The sequence below is a fragment of the Salvelinus namaycush genome, chromosome 21, assembly GCF_016432855.1.
Source record: "Salvelinus namaycush isolate Seneca chromosome 21, SaNama_1.0, whole genome shotgun sequence".
Classification (NCBI taxonomy): Eukaryota; Metazoa; Chordata; class Actinopteri; order Salmoniformes; family Salmonidae; genus Salvelinus; species Salvelinus namaycush.
Window position 1 is genome coordinate 45,153,513 of NC_052327.1, and position 21,836 is coordinate 45,175,348.

At 41.2% G+C, this 21,836-nt stretch overlaps 1 protein-coding gene across 2 annotated transcripts in view; it reads right to left on the reverse strand.

Annotated features, from left to right (window-relative positions):
* Positions 1-6,222: 6,222 nt before the first annotated feature.
* Positions 6,223-21,836, reverse strand: part of slc17a8 (solute carrier family 17 member 8) — a 28,466-nt gene continuing 12,852 nt past the window's right edge. Inside the window, exons 4-12 of one of the 2 annotated variants that reach the window (XM_039018221.1) lie at positions 21,591-21,705; positions 21,257-21,344; positions 18,917-19,003; positions 13,080-13,222; positions 11,363-11,512; positions 8,007-8,139; positions 7,560-7,670; positions 7,004-7,131; positions 6,223-6,711 (exon numbers count right to left, since the gene is read on the reverse strand). In XM_039018221.1, coding sequence (XP_038874149.1) covers positions 6,370-6,711; positions 7,004-7,131; positions 7,560-7,670; positions 8,007-8,139; positions 11,363-11,512; positions 13,080-13,222; positions 18,917-19,003; positions 21,257-21,344; positions 21,591-21,705 — 1,297 coding nt within the window. In that variant the 3' untranslated portion in view covers positions 6,223-6,369. The remainder of the gene's footprint in view (positions 6,712-7,003; positions 7,132-7,559; positions 7,671-8,006; positions 8,140-11,362; positions 11,513-13,079; positions 13,223-18,916; positions 19,004-21,256; positions 21,345-21,590; positions 21,706-21,836) is intronic. The other variant, XM_039018222.1, reaches the window with a different exon arrangement.

Consider the following 21,836-nt stretch of genomic DNA (forward strand, 5'->3'; position numbering starts at 1 on the left):
GCTCGTTCTGTGCGTGATTTCCTGCAAGACAGAAATGTCAGTGTTCTGCCATGGCCAGTGAAGAGCCCGGATCTCAATCACATTGAGCACGTCTGGGACCTGTTGGATCGGAGGGTGAGGGCTAGGGTCATTCCCACCAGAAATGTCTGGGATCTCGCAGGTGCCTTGGTGGAAGAGTGGGGTAACATCTCACAGCAAGAACTAGCACATCTGGTGCAGTCCATGAGGAGGAGATGCACTGCAGTACCTAATGCAGCTGGTGGCCACACCAGATACTGACTGTTACTTTTGAGTTTGACCCCCCCCCTTTGTTCAGGGAAACATTATTCCATTTCTGTTAGTCACATGTCTGTGGAACTTGTTCAGTTTATGTCTCAGTTTTTGAATCTTGTTGTGTTCATATAAATCTTTACACATTTTATGTTTGCTGAAAATAAACGCAGTTGACAGTGAGAGGACGATTATTTTTTTGCTGAGTTTAGTAATTGCGTGCTAGGAATATGGGACCAAATAATACACTTTTAACTAAATGTAATACACTATAAGTGAATTTGTCCAAATACTTATGACACCTTCAAATGGGAGGACTAGCTACATAAAGTGCATTCATTTCTAAACGGTAAAACAAATATGTAGGAAAATGCCCTCAAATAAAAGATGACATTCTGTACTGTCACTTCATATAAAACATTTGATCTCAAATCCAAAATGCTTGAGTATAGAGACAAATTAAAAGTTGTAGCTTCATTGTCCAAATAAATACGTAGAGGAATATATATATATGTTTAAAAAAACAAGCGTTTAATCATTAATGGGTCTGTTGCTCCATCCAAAGGGGCCCTTCTGAGTCAACAGAACAGACAGTCGATCTGAAATAAACAGGACCTTTGCGTTTGACTGCTGCCTGTTTGTGGACTAAATAGCTGCTCTGTGTCCAAGGGCTTTGGAGGTGACTGGTTTGTGATAGCCTCATGAGAAGGACACGTAGTGGGTCTGAGAACCATGTAACGTGTACAGTAGGCTACTGTATTTTCTCCACTATTAGATTGTATTGCTTTCCAGTGATGTTTTTGAGTGAGGGTATGGTTACCGATAAGGGTGCAATTTCCATTGTTTTATCGTGCTGGACATGTTGTAGTGTGGTCATAACCAATAAACACTGCCAGAAGTAATGGTGCTACAGATGCAGCATGTTTTGGGGTGTCACAGCAAAGCACAGACAAGTGTTGAATGGCTTGCTTCATATACTGTATAGTATGGCCCTCAAAAAATGAATCACCCTTACTTTTGTAGTGTACAATATGCTATCTCTTTTCACTCCTCGTGCACGTTCACCCTTTCTCCTTTCACCTCATGTTTAGTTATTGATTGTGAATGGAAAAGCTGACTGTTTACTATTTTGAACCACCTCCAAGGACTGTCGCAAAAATGCCAATGAATATGAACCAATAACAAGGTCCATAACCTTGAACCGTTCTCAGGTCTATCTGTCAGAACAACTTGTTAACATACTGTACAATAGCAGATAACAAGAATATAGCAAGCTGACACAGCATTCCCCTCTGAAAATCCCTACAACCAGTCTTATACAGGATAGAAAGAACAAGTAATAGCCTATATTGAAATTACACGCTTCAATTCATTATTTTTTATTCATTATATTCATCCTGAGTTACCGCTTGAGCATTCCACTTATAGTAGCCCATTTTAAATCAGGAATTATAATAAACACAGTGTTTGCCTACACAAATTACTGTAACCTAAAGTGTCCCACTAATTTGCTAGTTATCAATCAATGTGAGAATGAAGCAGCTTACTGATGGATGTAAGTGTTTAGAAACAGAACAGATAAGGTGAAGGATGTTTACTGAGAGATGGGAAACAGAGCGGTCTGTGGAGTTGTCACATTGATTAAGAGAGCTAATTTGAGCCACCAATGTAAACACACAGCTTAGTGTTGATTGTAGAGTGGCCATTTTGTCATTTTGTGTCATAGTGACAGATAAAGACAGTCCAACTTCCATGGGAGGAAACAGGTGTGAATGTGGTTTTTATTAAGGCGTTCAATTACTCATGGCAAAGAATGTTTACCTTCAAACCATACATGGAATTTACCGTAAGGCCTTGTGGTTTCTTTGACCTTGTGTGTGAGGTCAGTTTGAGGTGTACATGTTGGAGTGTAAATAATTACGTCCACACAAGCCTGAAAGCAGCTTTGCCACCATTTACAATCGGATAAATTGTGTTTCAAACTGCACGATTTATTTTGAAATAAAACAATTGACGAATTGCACTTGATGGTGGATTTACCACAAAGAACTTTGAAATGAACAATCAGTGGTGGAATGAAAAACAACTTGGTTTACATTACTCAATGATCCATAGTTAAGACTTAAGACTTGTTCAGTGTGGTTACTTTTTTAAACAATAAACCTCGAATAGATCATATTAGGTTAAAAGCTGGCAAATCTGAAAATAGTAAAGTCCATATATTAAATCAACTATTCCGCAAACAATAGAAGGACAAATAATTATATACTGTACAAAAAAACAAAAAATCCATGTATCACTGATTTTATAATCCCAAAAATAGCAATAATATTGATCCCATTTAATGTTGACTAAAATGTAATTGCATCAATAGATTGCAGTAGTTTGAGGAGTAGTCATTCTACCTCTTATTTACATTCAGAAATGGTTTATTTATTTTTTGGAATAAACATGAATATCAAATAGATAAACAGTAGATGATTGCATGATGATATGTGACATCAACCCACTCCATGAGATATTGAATTGGAGAATATATGCAGTTTTACCTTCCACAGTACATGTGTCTTACTGAGAGCTTACAGCACCAAAATTACACATAGCAATGCTGAAAATAGTGCATTAAAGGGGAACAGTGGGACTAGGGCCTGCTAAGGCATGGACAGCAGGCTGAATGCTGTGGTAGAGTGTCATCACTGAACAGTAGCAAATCGGTACAAGCAACAAAAAAGGCAGATCATTTTAACATTGTGGTCTTCTTATTGGAAAGCAAACCAGTCACATTCATGATATGCACATACCCCTTAGTTGCATAGCTGACACCAAACAAAGCTATTTACATTAAATTAAAGGTAAGCCACACTACAGTAGGTTCCATCTGCACTTACTGTGCAAAGGAGGTTGGTCAGCAGTAAGGAAGAGAGAGAGGTATGACAGAAGTGTTACGTTTCTTTAAATTCCGATAAATTGAGTTAAAAACATGTTAGTGTATCAAAACCATGTGTCATAGAAATTCTGATGTGGTATCCGTTTATGAATATTTGTATGTTTGATTGATCTTGCATTTGATCAATCGGTTTTTATGTACAGACCAATACTGTATAAATGAGTGCTTGATAAATACATTTTTTATGTTGATTAGATTTATAATGACATAAAATATGAATGTATTAATTTGTCATGTCTGATGCTGCCTTCAAGTGCTGTCGGAAATTTGGAATTACAAGGTTCCGAGTTGGAAATAACCACTTGAACGATCCTCCAAGTCAAAGTGGGATAGTGGGGAAAATTGGGAAAGTGGGGATAATTTTGATTCGCAAGTTTATGATTTGTGACATTTCATCACTGGCCTTTCCCATGATAAATCAAAGCCATTTTTCACAATGTTAAACTTTGACAATGTGGATAATGTAGCTAGTTTAACATTATTGTTGAAAATGTTAGTACGCTAGCTTACTTTATTATTATCAATGTTAGTTAGCCCATCTAGCTAGCTAAAATCTTATTGGTCTGATAATTGTTCTGACTTCAAAACTTGAACACAATTATGTCGTTTTTTACGACTTCACAAATGGGAAATATGAGATTCCAAGGAGCAATTGAAGGCAGCATTATACCCAAGTTGAATACATTCAAGTAGCTGAATATATATATTTTTACATCAAATATTGTAATGAGTTCCTACCAGACAAATGTGTCTAATTTGTCTCTCATTTGACAATACTTTGTAACTGAAAATGTGACGTCATCATCAGGGATCACACAATAATGAAAAGATTTCTTGGTGTGAGGTAAAACCGTCAAATGGACAAAATGTGACCCGTTTCAGGAAGCTAGGCGTAAGTCACACGTCACTACTTCACAGGAGAGGCATTTTAACGTAATTATTACATCGGGTTTTTTGGACAGAAATGCTTTCTGGAACATGTGAAATTTCATGTGCCTTAATAACAAACGTGTATGCCATCTGTAAATACGAATAAAATTGTTAAATTACGAGCCTAGTTGGTTTAGCCACGGAAAAAGACAGGAACCTTCCCGCTAGCCATGATTGGCTGAGATAATGGACGGGCTGGACATGCCAAGATATGAGTTCAGATTGGTCTGCCATGTAGCACGTTTCTGTCTTTAGCTAACATGAGCTGCTCAGTATGTGTAGATAGTCCTTGCTACCACAGCTTTTTTTAAATATATAACATTAGTCATGGAGAACTGCACAAGTTTTGCTACTGCTCTCAACAGCATTGCTGCCCAGAATGTAGCTGGTGCTATTGACAAAGATCAGTGGGAAAAAGTTGTGATGGACTACTTTCTGTACACAGTCAGTGTAAACCGGAATGACTTGACACAGCAGGCCAAACAAGCTGTACAAACAAAACGGAAACGACACAGTACGTCTTACTTAGTTAAAAGGGTTCCAGTCTGCTGTGAAGCGTTCATCTATGTATACAGGTAAGAGTCTAGCTACATATTATAGGTTTCTAATTTTGTCAAAGCTGTTTTCATTGCAAGTTAAAGCCTACTGTTAGCAAGCTAGCGAATGTTAGCTTGCTGGCTCGCTAGCTAACATTACGTTACATGTATGATCTGTGTAGTAATATTATTAATATTTCAGAAAAACATTTGCATGGCTAGTTATAGCCTAATGTTAGGTAGTTTGCTAACATTTAACCAAGTTGGTTAGCTTTGGCTACCTGCAGATTCATACTACAGCATTTCATGCATGGTAGCTAGCTATGACAATCCGTTTGTATTACTAGTACTATGGGTTTAGTTTATGGTTCACATGTCTAAACAAAATACTCCAATTTGCCAGATGATTACATGACCCATCAAATTAGCCAGGTGTGACTGGGGGTGATTACAGCCATCTATTGGATTTCATGAACATATGTACATGTCTAAACAAAAGTGACTGGACACTTTCTATTTTTGATATTGCTACTATGCAAATACGCAAGTAACCATTTACATCTTCTGTATCCTGTGCATGTGACAAATAAACATTTTATTTGATATAGTGTGTGTTTACAATAGACAGTAATGTGAAGAACAGCATGACCTGTACCAAAGTCAGATTAGGATATAGGCCAAGGACTAGATAAAGTGTATTTTTACCTGGTGTTTTTCCTTATTGTAAGCTACTACTTTCACCACTTTTAGTCTTGAAATCTTTGGTTGTTTACTACACTACCTTACTCACTCTGTTTAGCACATGGCCTCACATGTGAATCATTAAAGAGATGGGTGGGGCTTAAGAGGGTGTGAACAATGTTGAATAGGTGTAGACAAAGGGCCATTTTCTCAAAAGTTGTTCAACTTTCAAAGCAGAATTACTTTCCCATTGTTCCTCAACGGCAGAGTATGATGTGCCATTTTTTTTAGCTCTGACTCTCTACTTTTATCCTATGTAAAAAAAACACAATTTCAAATTTTGCAACATAAGACCTAATAGAGGTGGTCGTCACAAATGACCAAACAACAACAAAAGGTCCGTTTGTGGTAAATGATAGATGCTGTAACTTCTTTTGTAACTTCTCAGAAGAATGACCACTGATAGTTCTGCCGGGCTGTGTGAATTTTACTCTTCTTCCTTCACTGGATGTTGACGTGAAGGGGAAGTCCTGCAGTGCTGCTCAAGTGACTGTGCCACCCTATTCCCTGTAGTAGTAGTGCACAGTGAATAGGGGGTCAATAGAGATACTTTTGTGTCCTGGTTCTATAACCTTTTCCAGAAGTGGGCATTTGCACACTCCACGTCATGGATATAAAAGCATAGGATTGGTGTAAGCAATGACTGGATGGAGTTTCCACCAGAGGAGACATGTGGGTGGAGCTATAGGAGGACGGGTTCATTGTAAGAGTTGGAATGGAATAAATGGAAAGGTATCAAACACATAAAACATATGGAAACCACATGTTTGACTTCGTACCATTCATTGCATTCCAGCCATTACAATGAGCCCATCCTCCTATAGCTCCTCCCACTAAGCCTTCTCTGGTTTCCTCTGGTTTTCTTTGTGAGAAAGTGTGCAAGTGCACACTCCAGGAAAAATGTGGAGAATCTATACAGCCAATGCCCCTGATTATTAGGGCGCATCACTGATACTGCTCCTGGTAGTTCCCATTCCCGTGGTGCGAGTTCCCATCATCCTTATCTTCCTGCATGGTGACTCCTCTGTTCTTCTTCCAGCCTTGTTTGCGACCTGATGAGTTCTCTGTGGTTCCATAGCTTTTCTTGGGTGCCATGGCAATCTCGGTGTTGAGCTCTGTCTCTTCGGCCAGCTCATCCTCGTCGATAATACCGACCTTATCTTCGCTGGTGCTCTCTTGTTCTGCCCATTCCTGCTTGTCGCCTGAGGCGAAGATAGCATAGAAGATAACCCCTGTGTAGTGCACCATGGCGGCTATCACAAACACGTTCTGCCACTCCAGGCGGGTCTACGGGGAAGGGGACAGACATGAGTCAGTGACCAAACTGTCACACACATACTGTAACTTTTTGATGTAACATTTGATATGAGTGACAATGTTGTAAAATAAGTATGTCATAGTCTAGTGCACCAGTCATGTTACTTACATATGGTATCCATATTAGGAAGTCCCTTAGGGGGAGTTTTGTCTGACAACTGAGGGACTTCCTAACATGGATGCTGAAGTCTTATCCTTGCAAATTTTGCTCATCTCATTGACAGCTGTTAGAATGTATCTGTAATGTTGAATGTTACAATACCTTGTGTTTAGTCAGTGCTCCAACAATAAGGGGGCACACCATTCCAGACAGTGTGCCAACACCATTGGAGATGCCCATTAGGATACTGGCATAGCGAGGAGCAATGTCCAGGTGGTTTACATTGAACCCTGAGGATGCCATAACAAGTACAATATATCAGAATAAATTGTTTACCCCACTGTAGAAGCATATTTGGGAAAAGCGCTACATAAATCCCATGTATTATTTATTATTAGATATCGAATACCACACACTATTGATGCTGTCTCTTATAAATGTTGTTTTAAAAATGTCAATTTGAATTAATAAATAACCATTTAGCCAAACAGTAATGTAATGCACCAAGTCAGGAGGAAAACCCTAAATATCCGTCTTACTCTTACTTGCCCCATACAGGAGTAAGAGAAGGATAAAACCCCACACTCAACATTTATTCATGGGCTCAGGACTTTACAACAGAAACACACAAATAACGATGTTTGGAACTTGATTTGACTGAATACGGCTTTTATACATTATAAATACATTTAAATGGTGCTGAACTGAAGCTTTATACCTGAGATGGCAAAGCCACTGAAACCCACAGCTAGCACCAGGAAGGAGATGGCAACCCCACGTGTGTGACTGAACCCCACCACCAGCAGCAGAGTCGCCTCCATTCCAAAACCTACAGGGGTCACAGGGCAAGGTCAAAGGCCACCTTATCAAATCCTGATTGGGATGCAATGCTTTACTAGTTTTATCAGACCTGATACAGTACCATATACAGAAAACAGTGAACATTCCTACAACGTTAGGTAACATTCCAAGGAAGTCTCAATTTTGTTTTCAGCTAAAGTCAGAGATAATATTCCACAAATGTTTTCAAAATGTCAACATTAGGAGAAGGAAATGCCATAATTGTTATAAAAAAGTATAGAGTCACGTTGTATCAGTGCTAGTTTTATGCCCTACCTAAGTACAATGTAAGGGAAATTAAGTCATTCTGTCCTGGGTACTATACCTCCGCAGTTCATGATTTTCCGGACGTTTGTAGTTGACATGATTTTACGACTGCGTAGGAAGTCGGCTAGCTGGCCACCGATAGGCACTACGATGGTCATCACCATGTGAGGCACAGCAGACAGGAGCCCCACCTGTGAGGAGGAACAAGACAACACCCAGAAATAATGGTAAGAGCATCAGGCTAGAGGATGAGTTGATTATTTTTATTGGCTGTGTAGTGCTAACGCAAAAAACTAAATGTGCACTCCTTATGCATTATCTACCGAGAGAATTCTCTTTGATTATTATCACAGCCGTGTATATCCCCCCCAAGCAGACACCTCGACGGCGCTGAAAGAACTTAATTGGACTCTATGTAAACTGGAAATCACATATCCTGAGGCTGCATTTATTGTAGCTAGGGATTTTAACAAGGCTAATCTGAAAACAAGGCTCCCTAAATTTTATCAGCATATTGAATGCGCGACCCGGGCTGGCAAAATTCTGGATCATTGCTACTCTAACTTCCGCGACGCATACAAAGCCCTCCCTCACCCTCATATTCGGCAAATCTGACCACGACTCCATTTTGTTGTTCCCAGCCTATAGACAGAAACTAAAACAGGAAACGCCCGTGCTCAGGTCTGTTCAACGCTGGTCTGACCAATCTGATTCCACGCTTCAAGATTGCTTCGATCACGTGGCTGGGATATGTTCTGGATAGCATCGGACAACAACATTGATGTACACGCTGATTCGGTGAGCGAGTTTATTAGAAAGTGCATCGGTGATGTTGTACCCACGGTGACTATTAAAACCTTCCCCAACCAGAAACTGTGGATTGATGGCAGCATTCGCGCAAAACTGAATACAAACAGTGTAGCCATTCCCTCCGCAAGGCAATCAAACAAGCTAAGTGTCAGTATAGAGACAAAGTAGAGTCGCAATTCAACGGCTCAGACACGAGACGTATGTGGCAGGGTCTACAGGAAATCACAGACTACAAAAAGACAGCCACGTCACGGACACCGATGTCTTGCTCCCAGACAAACTAAACAACTTATTTTCTCGCTTTGAGGACAATACAGTGCCACTGACACGGCCCGCTACCAAAACCTGCAGGCTCTCCTTCACCGCAGCCAACGTGAGTAAAACATTTAAACGTGTTAACCCTCGCAAGGCTGCCGGCCCAGACGGCATCCCTAAACGCGTCATCAGAGCATGTGCAGACCAGCTGGCTGGTGTGTTTATGGACATATTCAATCAATCCCTATCCCAGTCTGCTGTTCCCACATGCAAGAGGGCCACCATTGTTCCTGTTCCCAAGAAAGCTAAGGTAACTGACCTAAACGACTATCGCCCCGTAGCACTCACTCCAGTCATCATGAAGTGCTTTGAGAGACTAGTCAAGGATCATATCACCTCCACCCTTCCTGACACCCTAGACCCACTCCAATTTGCTTACCGCCCCAATAGGTCCACAGACGACACAATCACAATCACACTGCACACTGCCCTATCCCATCTGGACAAGAGGAATACCTATGTAAGAATGCTGTTCATCGATTACAGCTCAGCATTTAACACCATAGTACCCTCCAAACTCGTCATTAAGCTCGAGACTCTGGGTCTTGACCCCGCCCTGTGCAACTGGGTCCTGGACTTTCTGACGGGACGCCCCCAGGTGGTGAGGGTAGGAAACAACATCTCCAGCCCGCTGATCCTCAACACTGGGGTCCCACAAGGGTGCGTTCTCAGCCCTCTCCTGTACTCCCTGTTCACCCATGACTGTTCATGCACGCCTCCAACTCAATCATCAAGTTTAAAGACAACCCTACAATGGTAGGCTTGATTACCAACAACAACGAGACGGCCTACAGGAAGGAGGTGAGGGCCCTCGGAGTGTGGTGTCAGGAAAATAACCTCACACTCAACGTCAACAAAACAAAGGAGATGATCGTGGACTTCAGGAAACAGCACAGGGAGCACCCCCCTATCCACATCGACGGGACAGTAGTGGAGAAGGTGGAACGTTTAATGTTCCTCTGCGTACACATCACGGAAAAACTGAAATGGTCCACCCACACAGACAGCGTGGAGAAGAAGGCTGAAGAAATTTGGCTTGTCACCAAAAACACTCACAAACTTTTACAGATGCACAATCGAGAGCATCCTGTCGGGCTGTATCACCGCCTGGTACGGCAACTGCTCCGCCCACAACTGTAAGGCTCTCCAGAGGGTAGTGAGGTCTGCAGAACGCATCACCGGGGGCAAACTACCTGCCCTCCAGTACACCTACAGCACCCGATGTCACAGGAAGGCCAAAAAGATCATCAAGGACAACAACCACCCGAGCCACTGCCTGTTCACCCCGCTATCCTCCAGAAGGCGAGGTCAGTACAGGTGCATCAAAGCTGGGACCAAGAGACTGAAAAACAGCTTCTATCTCAAGGCCATCAGACTGTTAAACAGCCATCACTAACATTGAGTTAGTCTCTAGCCACTTTAATAATTAGAAATTGGATGTAATAAATGTATCACTAGTCACTTTAAACAATGCCACTTTATATAATGTTTACATACCCTACATTACTCATCTATATGTATATACTGTACTCTATACCATCTACTGCATCTTGCCTATGCCGTTCGGCCATCGCTCATCCATATATTTATATGTACATATTCTTATTCATTCCTTTACACTTGTGTGTATAAGGTAGTTGTTGTGAAATTGTTAGATTACTTGTTAGATATTACTGCACGGTCGGAACTAGAAGCACAAGCATTTCGCTACACTTGCATTAAAATCTGCTAACCATGTGTATGTGACCAAATAAATTTGATTTGCTATGATTTATTAATATTATGTTCAGTGTCATGCCAAACATTTCTCTAACATACTGTACTTTCTTTCATGTAAGACATAATCTAGATGTTGAAAATTATGATCCATTTGAGTCTGATGATAATTGATTCCACTTGTACTGCTTAGTATTGTATACAATGTGTTGTCCCATTTGCTGAGCTCTTTCAACGTTTATAGGCACCTTTACCGTTTTTTTACAATCCATGATCTTGGCTCTCTAACTGATGACAGAGTCGGAGCAGGTCTCTTTGCTGATGAAGCGTTTAACTGATGAAGCGTTTAACTTTGAATGTGAGTTTGCATGACCTCAGCTCAGCCTGTCAGAAAACCATCCATAATAGATTAGTTTAACAGAGAAATTACGCAACAAAAAAAACAGGCACATGGACTGCTGGTCAGAATTGCCATTATGTCCAATTCGCCCCTGATTGTGGTCCCATTTTTCATGGATAACAAATTGCATAGAGACTTAGATCTATACCACACAGAGTGACTGTGAGACCAACCTTGCCGATGGAGAAGCCAAACACCTCCTCAAAGTAGGCTGGTTGGCTGATGAGGAGCAGATAGAAGGTCCAGCTACGGCAGAAGTTAGCCACGATGATGGCATAGACAGGCATGGAGGTGAAGAAACGGCGCCATGGAGTCTTGAATTTCTGTGGTGGGCCAGAGAAGAGGGACCTGATCTCACTGACTCATGGCTCAATTTCATGGGTCAATTTCAGGGGTCAACCTGGGTTATGTATTGGGTTATGTTTTCATTTGTCAAGCTTGTCACCAATTTCAAGGGTCAACTGCACTCAAATGGGTAGCCTGTGCATTACTGTTGTTAAACCTGCTTATGTCTCCATTTATGTTTTCATTTGTCAAGCTTGATAACATCTTATATGGGTGTCATAAAACTTCTCTAAGTACAGTACTTACAAGAACAGAATATTTGAAATAACATAAATCTTATACCTATACTGAACAGAAATATCAACATGCAACAATTTCAAAGACGTTACTGAATTACAGTTCATATAAGGATATCAATCAATTTAAATAAATAAATTAGGCTCTAATCTATGGATTTCACATGACTGGGAATACAGATATGTACATTATCTGTTGGTCACAGATACCTTAAAAACTCCTAGGGGCGTGGGTCAGAAAACCAGTCAGTACCTGGTATGAGCACCATTTGCCTCATGCAGCGCAACACATCTCCTTCTCATAGAATTAATCAGACTGTTGATTGTGGCCTGTGGAATATTGTCCCACTACTCTTCAATGGCTGTGCGAAGTTGATGGATATTGGCGGAAACTGGAACACGCTGATGTACACCTCAATCTAGAGCATCCCAAACATGATCAATGGGTGAAATGTCTGGTGAATATGCAGGCCATTGGAGGAACTGGGACATTTTCAGCTTCCAGGAATTGTGTACAGATCCTTGCGACATGGGGCATTGCATTATCATGCTGAAAGATGAGGTGATGGCGGCAGATGAATGTCACGACAATGGGCCTCAGGATCTCGTCACGGGATCTCGTATCTCTGTGCATTCAAATTGCCATCGCTAAAATGCAATCGTGTTTGTTGTCCATAGCTTATGTCTGCCCATACCATAACCCCACTGCCACCATGGGGCACTCTGTTCACAACATTGACATCAGCAAACCACTCGTAAAACATCACGTCATACATGTGATCTGCGGTTATGAGGCCGGTTGGACGTACTGCCAAATTCTTTAAAACGACGCTTCCAACGTCGTTTTAGAGAAAAACAGAAAAATGTAAATTCAATTATCTGGCAACAGCTCGGGTGGACTTTCCTGCAGTCAGCATGCCAATTGCATACTCCCTCAAAACTTGAGACATCTGTGACATTGTGTTGTGTGACAAACTGCACATTTCAGAGTGGCCTTTTATTGTCCCCAGCACAAGGTGCACCTGTGTATTGATCATGTTGTTTAATCAGCTTCTTGGTATGCCACACCTGTCAGGTGGATGGATTATCTTGGCAAATTAGAAATGCTCAATAACAATGATGTAAACAAATATGTGCCGGAATTTGAGATAAATTTGCTTTTTTTGCATATGGAAAATTTCGCGGATCTTTTATTTCAGCTCATGAAACATGGGAACAATACTTTACATGTGGCATTTATGTATTTTTTCCGGTGTATGATACTCTATACTAATGCATCTGACCGCAGCCAGATCGAGCAGAGGCATACCTCAGTGGCGCTCAATATTTTGACACCCTCGCCAATGGTGGTCTCTATGTAGATCCTCTCCTCATCGCTTATAGTGGGGTGGGCGGCTGGGCTCCCATAGGCAAGCAGGAGCCAGAAGATGTACCATATAATCCCAAATACACCTGAATGCATAGAAATACGAAAAACAGTTTATCATCCATGCTCATATCGTCATATGGATCTAACAAAAAATAGTCTGTGTAACTGACAATTAACCTGTAAATCTATGTCGTTGTTTTTTGTTTGAATTGTTTACGTGTTCGCTATGCGGGGGAAATGATAAAACAAGCGGAACTACGTGGCTAATAACTGTTGTAACGGGGATCATTATCGTAGCAACACACCTTTGGAGTGAAGGCAATCCCGCGCTGTGTTAGCAAAATTTTCATGTCATTGGGTGTAGTTCGTAAAGGTTGAAGTGTGTATGTTAGGATGGTAACGTTATAATAATTAAGGATGAAGCGTGAATTCATGCCAGGAATAATGTATGAAGTTTTGATTTCCTCCCTTCTATAATAAGCAGCCAATTAGGTATTTTTCCTTTATTCATGTGTTTAATCTGATACTGTTATAGCTCCGGCTAAACTGTTTATGTATGGAAGCACTTCAGAGTTATACCAAGCTAATAAGTCACTCGTAAGACAATAAGGTTGTAAGTGTGCTTAACTGTATTTTCATTTACTTTATAGTTGTCACGGAAGGTGATCATTCTGACTAAAACTACAGAATAAAGCCGGCAGTTAAAATCAAGGAGCGGTTGTGCTCTTGGTTACTGGAGGGAGCTACAGTCTGTTTTCAACAGATTTACAGATGATTTTTCATATTGTAAATGTGAAGCTTTTATGGGCGGTTTCCTGGACACTGTTTAATCATAGTCCTGAACTAAAAAGCATAGTCCTGGACTAAAAACAAGATCAATGGAGAATTTGAATTGAAAATCTGTTTATTCCAAGATTAGGCTTAATCTGTGTCCAGGATTTGTAAAAGATCATAGAGATGGAAAGAGGGAACACCTCATTCATTGGCTCATCTCTCCTGCTGACATGAATGGAATTATATGATCCCTCCTTATCCACCCCACCAGAAATAGAAATCCTGAAAGTCCTGTAAATTTGGTGAAAGCCTATGTTCTATCAGTGGGTAAAATATAAAAATTCCCCATGATTTAACTTCTAAGTGGTCTATCTGTAAAAATCTGGAAATTGTGTAGGTACACGTCATAGCTACATCATTCTCATCACTGGAGATGAGGGATAACACATTTCATAACACTTTTAAAACAGTTATCTGCACTCCATATCGCCAAATTAGCCAATATATGGTATAGGCATACTTGTCTAGAACACATCCATCCGTTATATTGCATAGATGTGCTCAATTTAAACAGTGTGTACCAAATTATTCAACTCCCCTTCTCCTTCAAGTACTGTACCATATGTCGCTTTGCGCTCTATGTCTGTGGGGAAACATAGATATTACAGAAAGGAGGAGAGAGGAATCCCATTGGGAAATGAATGGAGAAACGTCCCACCCAACTGACTGTCGACCCATCACATTCATGTTGTCATGCTGCGTCACGCGGCTGTTAAACTAATCGTCACACAATCCCTTCTCAAAGTCAGGGTATGAGTCGAGAAACCTGCCTATTTTCCTCGAAGGTATGTAATATCACGATTCCAAAGCTGTACGATATTACAGAGAACAAGTTAATTATCTCACATCTTGGAAAATATTTGCAATGCTGTACTTCTTGTTCACGAAATACATGCTAATGTTCAGTTTTTGAGCTAGCACCCAATTGATTCCCATTCACTCCTTGAAGGAGAGCTTTCCTTGTCCCAGAATCGCTCAGAATGCACCGCGCGGCCCATTGGCGACGCATGGGCAATGTACACAATGGGCTAATACGATTCTAATCTCTGCGGGAAAGAAACGTACTCTGCTCTCGCTCTGGTCAGAGACGAACTGCAAGTTGGACTCAGTGAGATAGACTCCTAAATTGATATTGCAGTTTTTTTAGCCGATTTTACAGGTCGCTAGCTACTTCACATGCTGATAATGGCTTTGGTATTATTGTGTGTAGCTTTGTTTTATACCTAGCTAGCTACCCTGCCAGCTCAGAGGGCATTGCATTGTGGGTTTTGTAGTAGATTTCAGCTGCAACAGATTTCCCAAAACAATTTTCACATATTTCTACCAAGCTTGTTATAACGACACAATGAAACATTTGTTCACAAAAAAAAATTGTTTTCACATATTAGTGTTATTTAACACTGTTAATCATAGGAATTAGTGGTTTGGGGTGGATTATCCCTTTAACCCATAGGAAGTCCCACACAGTTGACAACTTTAAAATTATGAAAGCCTTCAGTGGCGTTGCACATGCTAAACAGGCTTCGTGACAAGTGCGCCCTCTATCCATCTCTATGTAAGTGATACACCAAATCCGTAAACACGGGCACCCTCATAGATATCATCCTAACTAACTTGCCCTCCAAATACACCTCTGCTGTTTTCAATCCAGATCTCAGCAATCATTGCCTACATCCGTAATGTCCTTGCGATCAATCGACCACCCCTCATCACTGTCAAACACTCCCTAAAACACTTCTGCGAGCAGCCCTTTCGAATCGACCTGGCCGGGGTATCCTGGAATGACATTGACCTCATCCCGTCAGTAGAGGATGCCTGGTTATTCTTTAAATAAGCATGCCCCATTCAAAAAAATTAGAACTAGGAATAGATATAGTCCTTGGTTCACTCCAGACCTGTTCTCCTCCAGTTCTGTATGAGCATCGAATAGCCCCCGTGATATGCAACTTTTCAGGGAAGTTAGGAACAAATATACACAGGCAGTTAGGAAAGCTAAGGCTAGCTTTTCCAACAGAAATTTGCATCCTGTAGTACACACTCAAAAAAGTTCTGGGGCACTGTAAAGTCCATGGAGAATAAGAGCACCTCCTCCCAGCTGCCCACTGCTCTGAGGCTAGGAAACACTGTTACCACCGATAAATCTACTATAATTGAGAATTTCAATAAGCATTTCTCTACGGCTGGCCATGCTTTCCACCTGGCTACCCCTACCCCGGTCAACTGCCCGGCACCCTCCACAGCAACCCGCCCAAGCCCCCACCATTTCTCCTTCACCCAAATCCAGATAGCTGATGTTCTGAAAGAGCTGCAAAATCTGGACCCCTACAAATCAGCCGGGCTAGACAATCTGGACCCTTTCTTTCTAAAATGATCTGCCGAAATTGTTGCAACCCCTATTACTAGCCTGTTCAACCTCTCTTTTGTATCGTCTGAGATTCCCAAAGATTGGAAAGCTGCCACGGTCATCCCCCTCTTTAAAGGGGGTGACACTCTAGATCCAAACTGCTACAGACCTGTATCTATCCTACCCTGTCTTTCTAAGGTCTTCGAAAGCCAAGTTAACAAAAAGATTACCGACCATTTCGAATCCCACCGTACCTTCTCCGCTATGCAATCTGGATTCAGAGCTGGTCATGGGTGCACCTCAACCACGCTCAAGGTCCTAAACGATATCATAACCGCCATCGATAAGAGACATTACTGTGCAGCCGTATTCATTGACCTGGCCAAGGCTTTCGACTCTGTCAATCACCACATTCTTATTGGCAGACTCGACAGCCTTGGTTTCTCAAATGATTGCCTCGCCTGGTTTACCAACTACTTCTCTGATAGAGTTCAGTGTGTCAAATCGGAGGGCCTGTTGTCCGGACCTCTGGCAGTCTCTATGGGGGTGCCACAGGGTTCAATTCTCCGGCCGACTCTCTTCTCTGTATACATCAATGATGTCGCTTTTGCTGCTGGTGATTCTCTGATCCACCTCTACGCAGACGACACCATTCTGTATACTTCTGGCCCCTCTTTGGACACTGTGTTAACTAACCTCCAGATGAGCTTCAATGCCATACAATCCGTGGCCTCCAACTGCTCTTAAATGCAAGTAAAACTAAATGCATGCTATTCAATCGATCACTGCCCGCACCTGCCCGCCCTTCCAGCATCACTACTCTGGACGGTTCTGACTTAGAATACGTGGACAACTACAAATACCTAGGTGTCTGGTTAGACTGAAACTCTCCTTCCAGACTCACATTAAGCATCTCCAATCCAAAATTAAATCTAGAACCGGTATCCTATTTCGCAACAAAGCATCCTTCACTCATGCTGCCAAACATACCCTCGTAAAACTGACCATCCTACCGATGCTCGACTTCGGTGATGTCATTTACAAAATAGCCTCCAACACTCTACTCAACACATTGGATGCAGTCTATCACAGTGCCATCCGTTTTGTCACCAAAGCCCCATATACTACCCACCACTGCGACCTGTATGCTCTCGTTGGTTGGCCCTCGCTTCATACTCGTCGCCAAACCCACTGGCTACAGGTTATCTACAAGTCTCTGCTAGGTAAAGCCCCGCCTTATCTCAGCTCACTGGTCACCATAGCAGCACCCACTCTTAGCACGCACTCCAGCAGGTATATCTCACTGGTCACCCCCAAAGCCAATTCCTCCTTTGGTTGCCTTTCCTTCCAGTTCTCTGCTGCCAATGACTGGAACGAACTGCAAAAATCACTGAAGCTGAAGACTCATATCTCCCTCACTAGCTTTAAGCACCAGCTGTCAGAGCAGCTCACAGATCACTGCACCTATACATAGCCCATCTGTAAACAGCCCATCTATCTACCTCATCCACATACTGCATTTAATAATTGATCTTGCTCCTTTGCACCCCAGTATCTCTACTTGCACATTCATCTTCTGCACATCTACCATTCCAGTGTTTAAATGCTATATTGTAAATACTTCGCCACCATGGCCTATTTATTGCCTTACCTCCCTTATCTTACCTCATTTGCACTCACTGTATATGGACTTTCTGTTTTCTTTTATCTACTGTATTATTGACTGTATTTTTTGTTTATTCCATGTGTAACTCTGTGTTGTTGTATGTGTCGAATTGGTATGCTTTATCTTGGCTAGGTCGCAGTTGCAAATGAGAACTTGTTCTCAACTAGCCTACCTGGTTAAATAAAGGTGAAATAAAAAAATATGGCAAACTAATTAGAACTGGGCCTTGACCTATTCTAGACCTCAATGATTTTTTATTATTCAAACAAAATGAAAGATTAATTAGGTAGCAATCCCAAACAGGAAAACATTAATTTCAGTCAATTAATCATGTGATTAGATCACAACAGAGCTACAGAAGTGATATTGAAATGCAGCTGGCACAAAGAGTCTTATGAGATTGTGCATATATCTTAATCAAATAACAGTTTAGATCAAATGGACAAAACTGATGAAGCAAAACAGAGAACAACCTGAGACTGGTGTAATACTGATGGTATAATGCGTTGCATGTCACACAAGTGACACCTAGTGTAATACATGGATTGCTGCTCAAATGGGAATCACCCACCCACGTTATCATAGTTAGGCCTGGTCTTGTGAATGCTGTTCTGAAGTCATGTACTGTAAGTAATTTGAGATTGGATACACATTTAGCAAATCAATAGACAGTTTTCCCCCTATCGCTAGTTAGATCATAGACATCTCCCTGTCTTACAAAGATTACTATCTTTGGTAATGTCAGCCATCTGGAGTATCTGAATTTAGGTGAATGCATTTCAATGATTTTCCCTACCCAAACTCAATATGAAATCCTTGATCTGCATACCTGTATGAGAAGAATTGTACAAATTGTACAAATTTACAAAGAATTGTAAATCACAGCTATTCAATTTAACAATTTGCCTTTTATATTGAGTTTTTGAATCTTACCATAGATATAGAAGACTGAGGGCCATCCAACAAACTGAACCAGGACTCCTGCTAAAGGCATGGCAATCACAGCACCTGCATAGGAACCTGGAAACAAGGAAAGGGAAATATGACCATGCCGCTATTGTAGTGCTGTTCTGTCTGGTGTGTAATGGGACTCCATCTAAAGGAAACCCCAATAAAATGATTAAATAGTGATGCCAAGGTATCACAACGATCCAGAGGTAGGTCTGCATTATCATCAGTCTGCAGCCTCTCAGCAACTCTTCTTCAACACAGGACTAGAAAAACATCTCTTAGAAAAAAGGGTTCCAAAAGGGTTCTGTGGCTGTCCCCATAGGAGAACCCTTTTTGGTTCCAGGTAGAACTCCTTTGGGTTCCATGTAGAACCCTCTGTGGAAAGGGTTCTACATGGAATCCAAAAGGGTTCTACCTAGAACCAAAAGTGGTCTACCTGGAACCAAAAGGGGTTCTTCAAAGGGTCCTTCTATGAGTACAGCCGAATAACCCTTTTTGATTATAAATAGCACCTTTTTTTCTAAGAGTATTCCATGTCTCATAGGTCATCTTGGTAAGCGTAGATGCAACAGCAACCATATTGGACTCATCAAATTAGGACTCATTGAAACTGTCCTTGGGAGAGGATGTTTTAATGTATATTATATTATCTGATGGCCTTATAAACACTCTCGATTTGTAGAGGCCCGGGAGCATGATTGTGCTTTTGGACAGTAGGCAATATGACACTTCATTTGGGTTGAATGGGAGAGGACCTCCTTCAGAAAGTGCAGGTGAAGCGCGTGAGGGCAATCTTTCATTCAGAGGCGATGTCAAGAGGGTTTGGAAGCGCCGGTTGTCATGGCACCAGTTTATTATGAAAGATGGCTGTTTTAATGCATTTTCATGGGGAACAACAGCCGACATCTGCAAAACAAAACAACCTTCCCAGTCCCTATTTTCAGCCATTTTACCACAATGCTAAACATCTCTAGACAGAGAACAATGATATATCTATTCAATGGATTCAGTTAAAGGCCCAGTGCAGCCAAAAACGTGGTTTTCAGTGTTTTGTATACACTGAGTATACAAAACATGCGCTTTCCATGGCTCACACTGACCAGGTGAAGCTATGATCCCTTATTGATGTCACATGTTAAATCCACTTATATCAGTGTAGATCAGTGGAGGCTGCAGAAGGGAGGATGGCTCATAATAATGGCTGGAACGGAGAAAATGGAATGGTATTAAACAAATGGAAACCAATTAAGGTGCCACCAACCTCCTGTGGTGTAGATGAAGGGGAGGAGACAGATTAAATAAGGATTTCTAAGTATTGAAACAATTGAGACATGGATTATGTATGTGTGCCATTCAGAGGGTGAATGGGCAAGGCAAAATATTTAGGTGCCTTTGAATGGGGTATGGTAGTAGGTGCCAGGCACACTGGTTTGTATCAAGAACTGCAACGCTGCTGGGTTTTTCACGCTCAACAGTTTCCCGCGTGTATCATGAATGGTCCACCACCCCTTGTAGAGTCCACGCCCTGACAAATTGGGCATTCAAATGTAACTAGTACTTTTGGGTGTCAGGGAAAACATGGAGTAAAAAGTACATTATTTTCTTTAGGAATGTAGTGAAGTAAAAATTGTCCAAAATATAAATAGGAAAGTACAGATACCCCCCAAAAACGACTCGCGTAGTACTTGAAAGTATTTTTACTTATGTACTTTACACCACTGGAAAAGACCGCCTGAAATTTTAAGCTTGTTTTGGTGGGATGGAGGTTTTGACCTGCCTGATGACATCACCAGACGGCTATTTTGTTAATAGACCAATAAGAGAGTTCCAAACCTCTGCCATTAACAGCTAGTTTTCAGTTTTCCCTCCCCACTCAGACCACTCTGAGACAGTCCAAGCAAAATTCTTGCTTGAATTGCTCTTTACTAAGAATCTATTTAAAAATATATTTTTTACAATTTTAATTGAAAACCATCACAAGCTATATACTTGTTACTCAGAAATGATTTGATATTGAGATAAAAATGGATGCATTAGGCCTTTAAACTAATAGGGTTGACTGTGGTTATGGGTTCAACAGAAAGGCAGGCAGGGTATTTTTGAATATCCATTTGATTTACTGAATTAATTACATTTTTGTTTTCCAGTCTTCTACCACATCTTTTCACATGAAAGTTTTGCTATTGTGGAAAATCGTCAGCACAATTTCATAAAGCTCAATTGGATGGGAAGAAAAACAGTTGAATGGAAAGAAATTTGATTAACTTTATTTGACTCAAACATTGCACCTATATTAAGCTTGTCAATTTTCATATCACATACCACAGAATGAGGTGGTGGCCAGTCGACTTCTCTCCAGGGGAGGGGCCCATTTGGCCCACATCCCATGGCATGCAGGGTAGGTAACACCCTGTACAAGAAACGTTATATGGCATCATTATTCTGAATAATCAACCTGAGTAAAGAGATACAGATAAACATGTGTCTCTGTACTGTCTACATATGTACTGTATATGAGCTTGGTCAAATGATCAGTCATTATGACGACGACTGTTGACACCTTCAATTGTGCTACATTTAGTAGATTTGGTGAGATTTTGGCTTAGATCCGACCTGAAAGTGTCAATGAAATCTGGCAACACTGAAGACGACTCACCTCCACCAAGCCTTGCAGGATGCGGACTAACATGACACAGCCGTAGTGCCTTCTGGCCGCTGAAGGGATGAACATATTCAGTATGGACGTGAGAAAAATGGCCGCCCCAAACACTCTGTGGAAACATTACATTATAGTGTGACTGGGTTGTAGACAACAATGGCGTACAAAAGGGTAGCATTGCACGTTCTTTCAATAATGCATAAAAAATTACATATGAGCTAAAAATACTGTGAATGTAACATA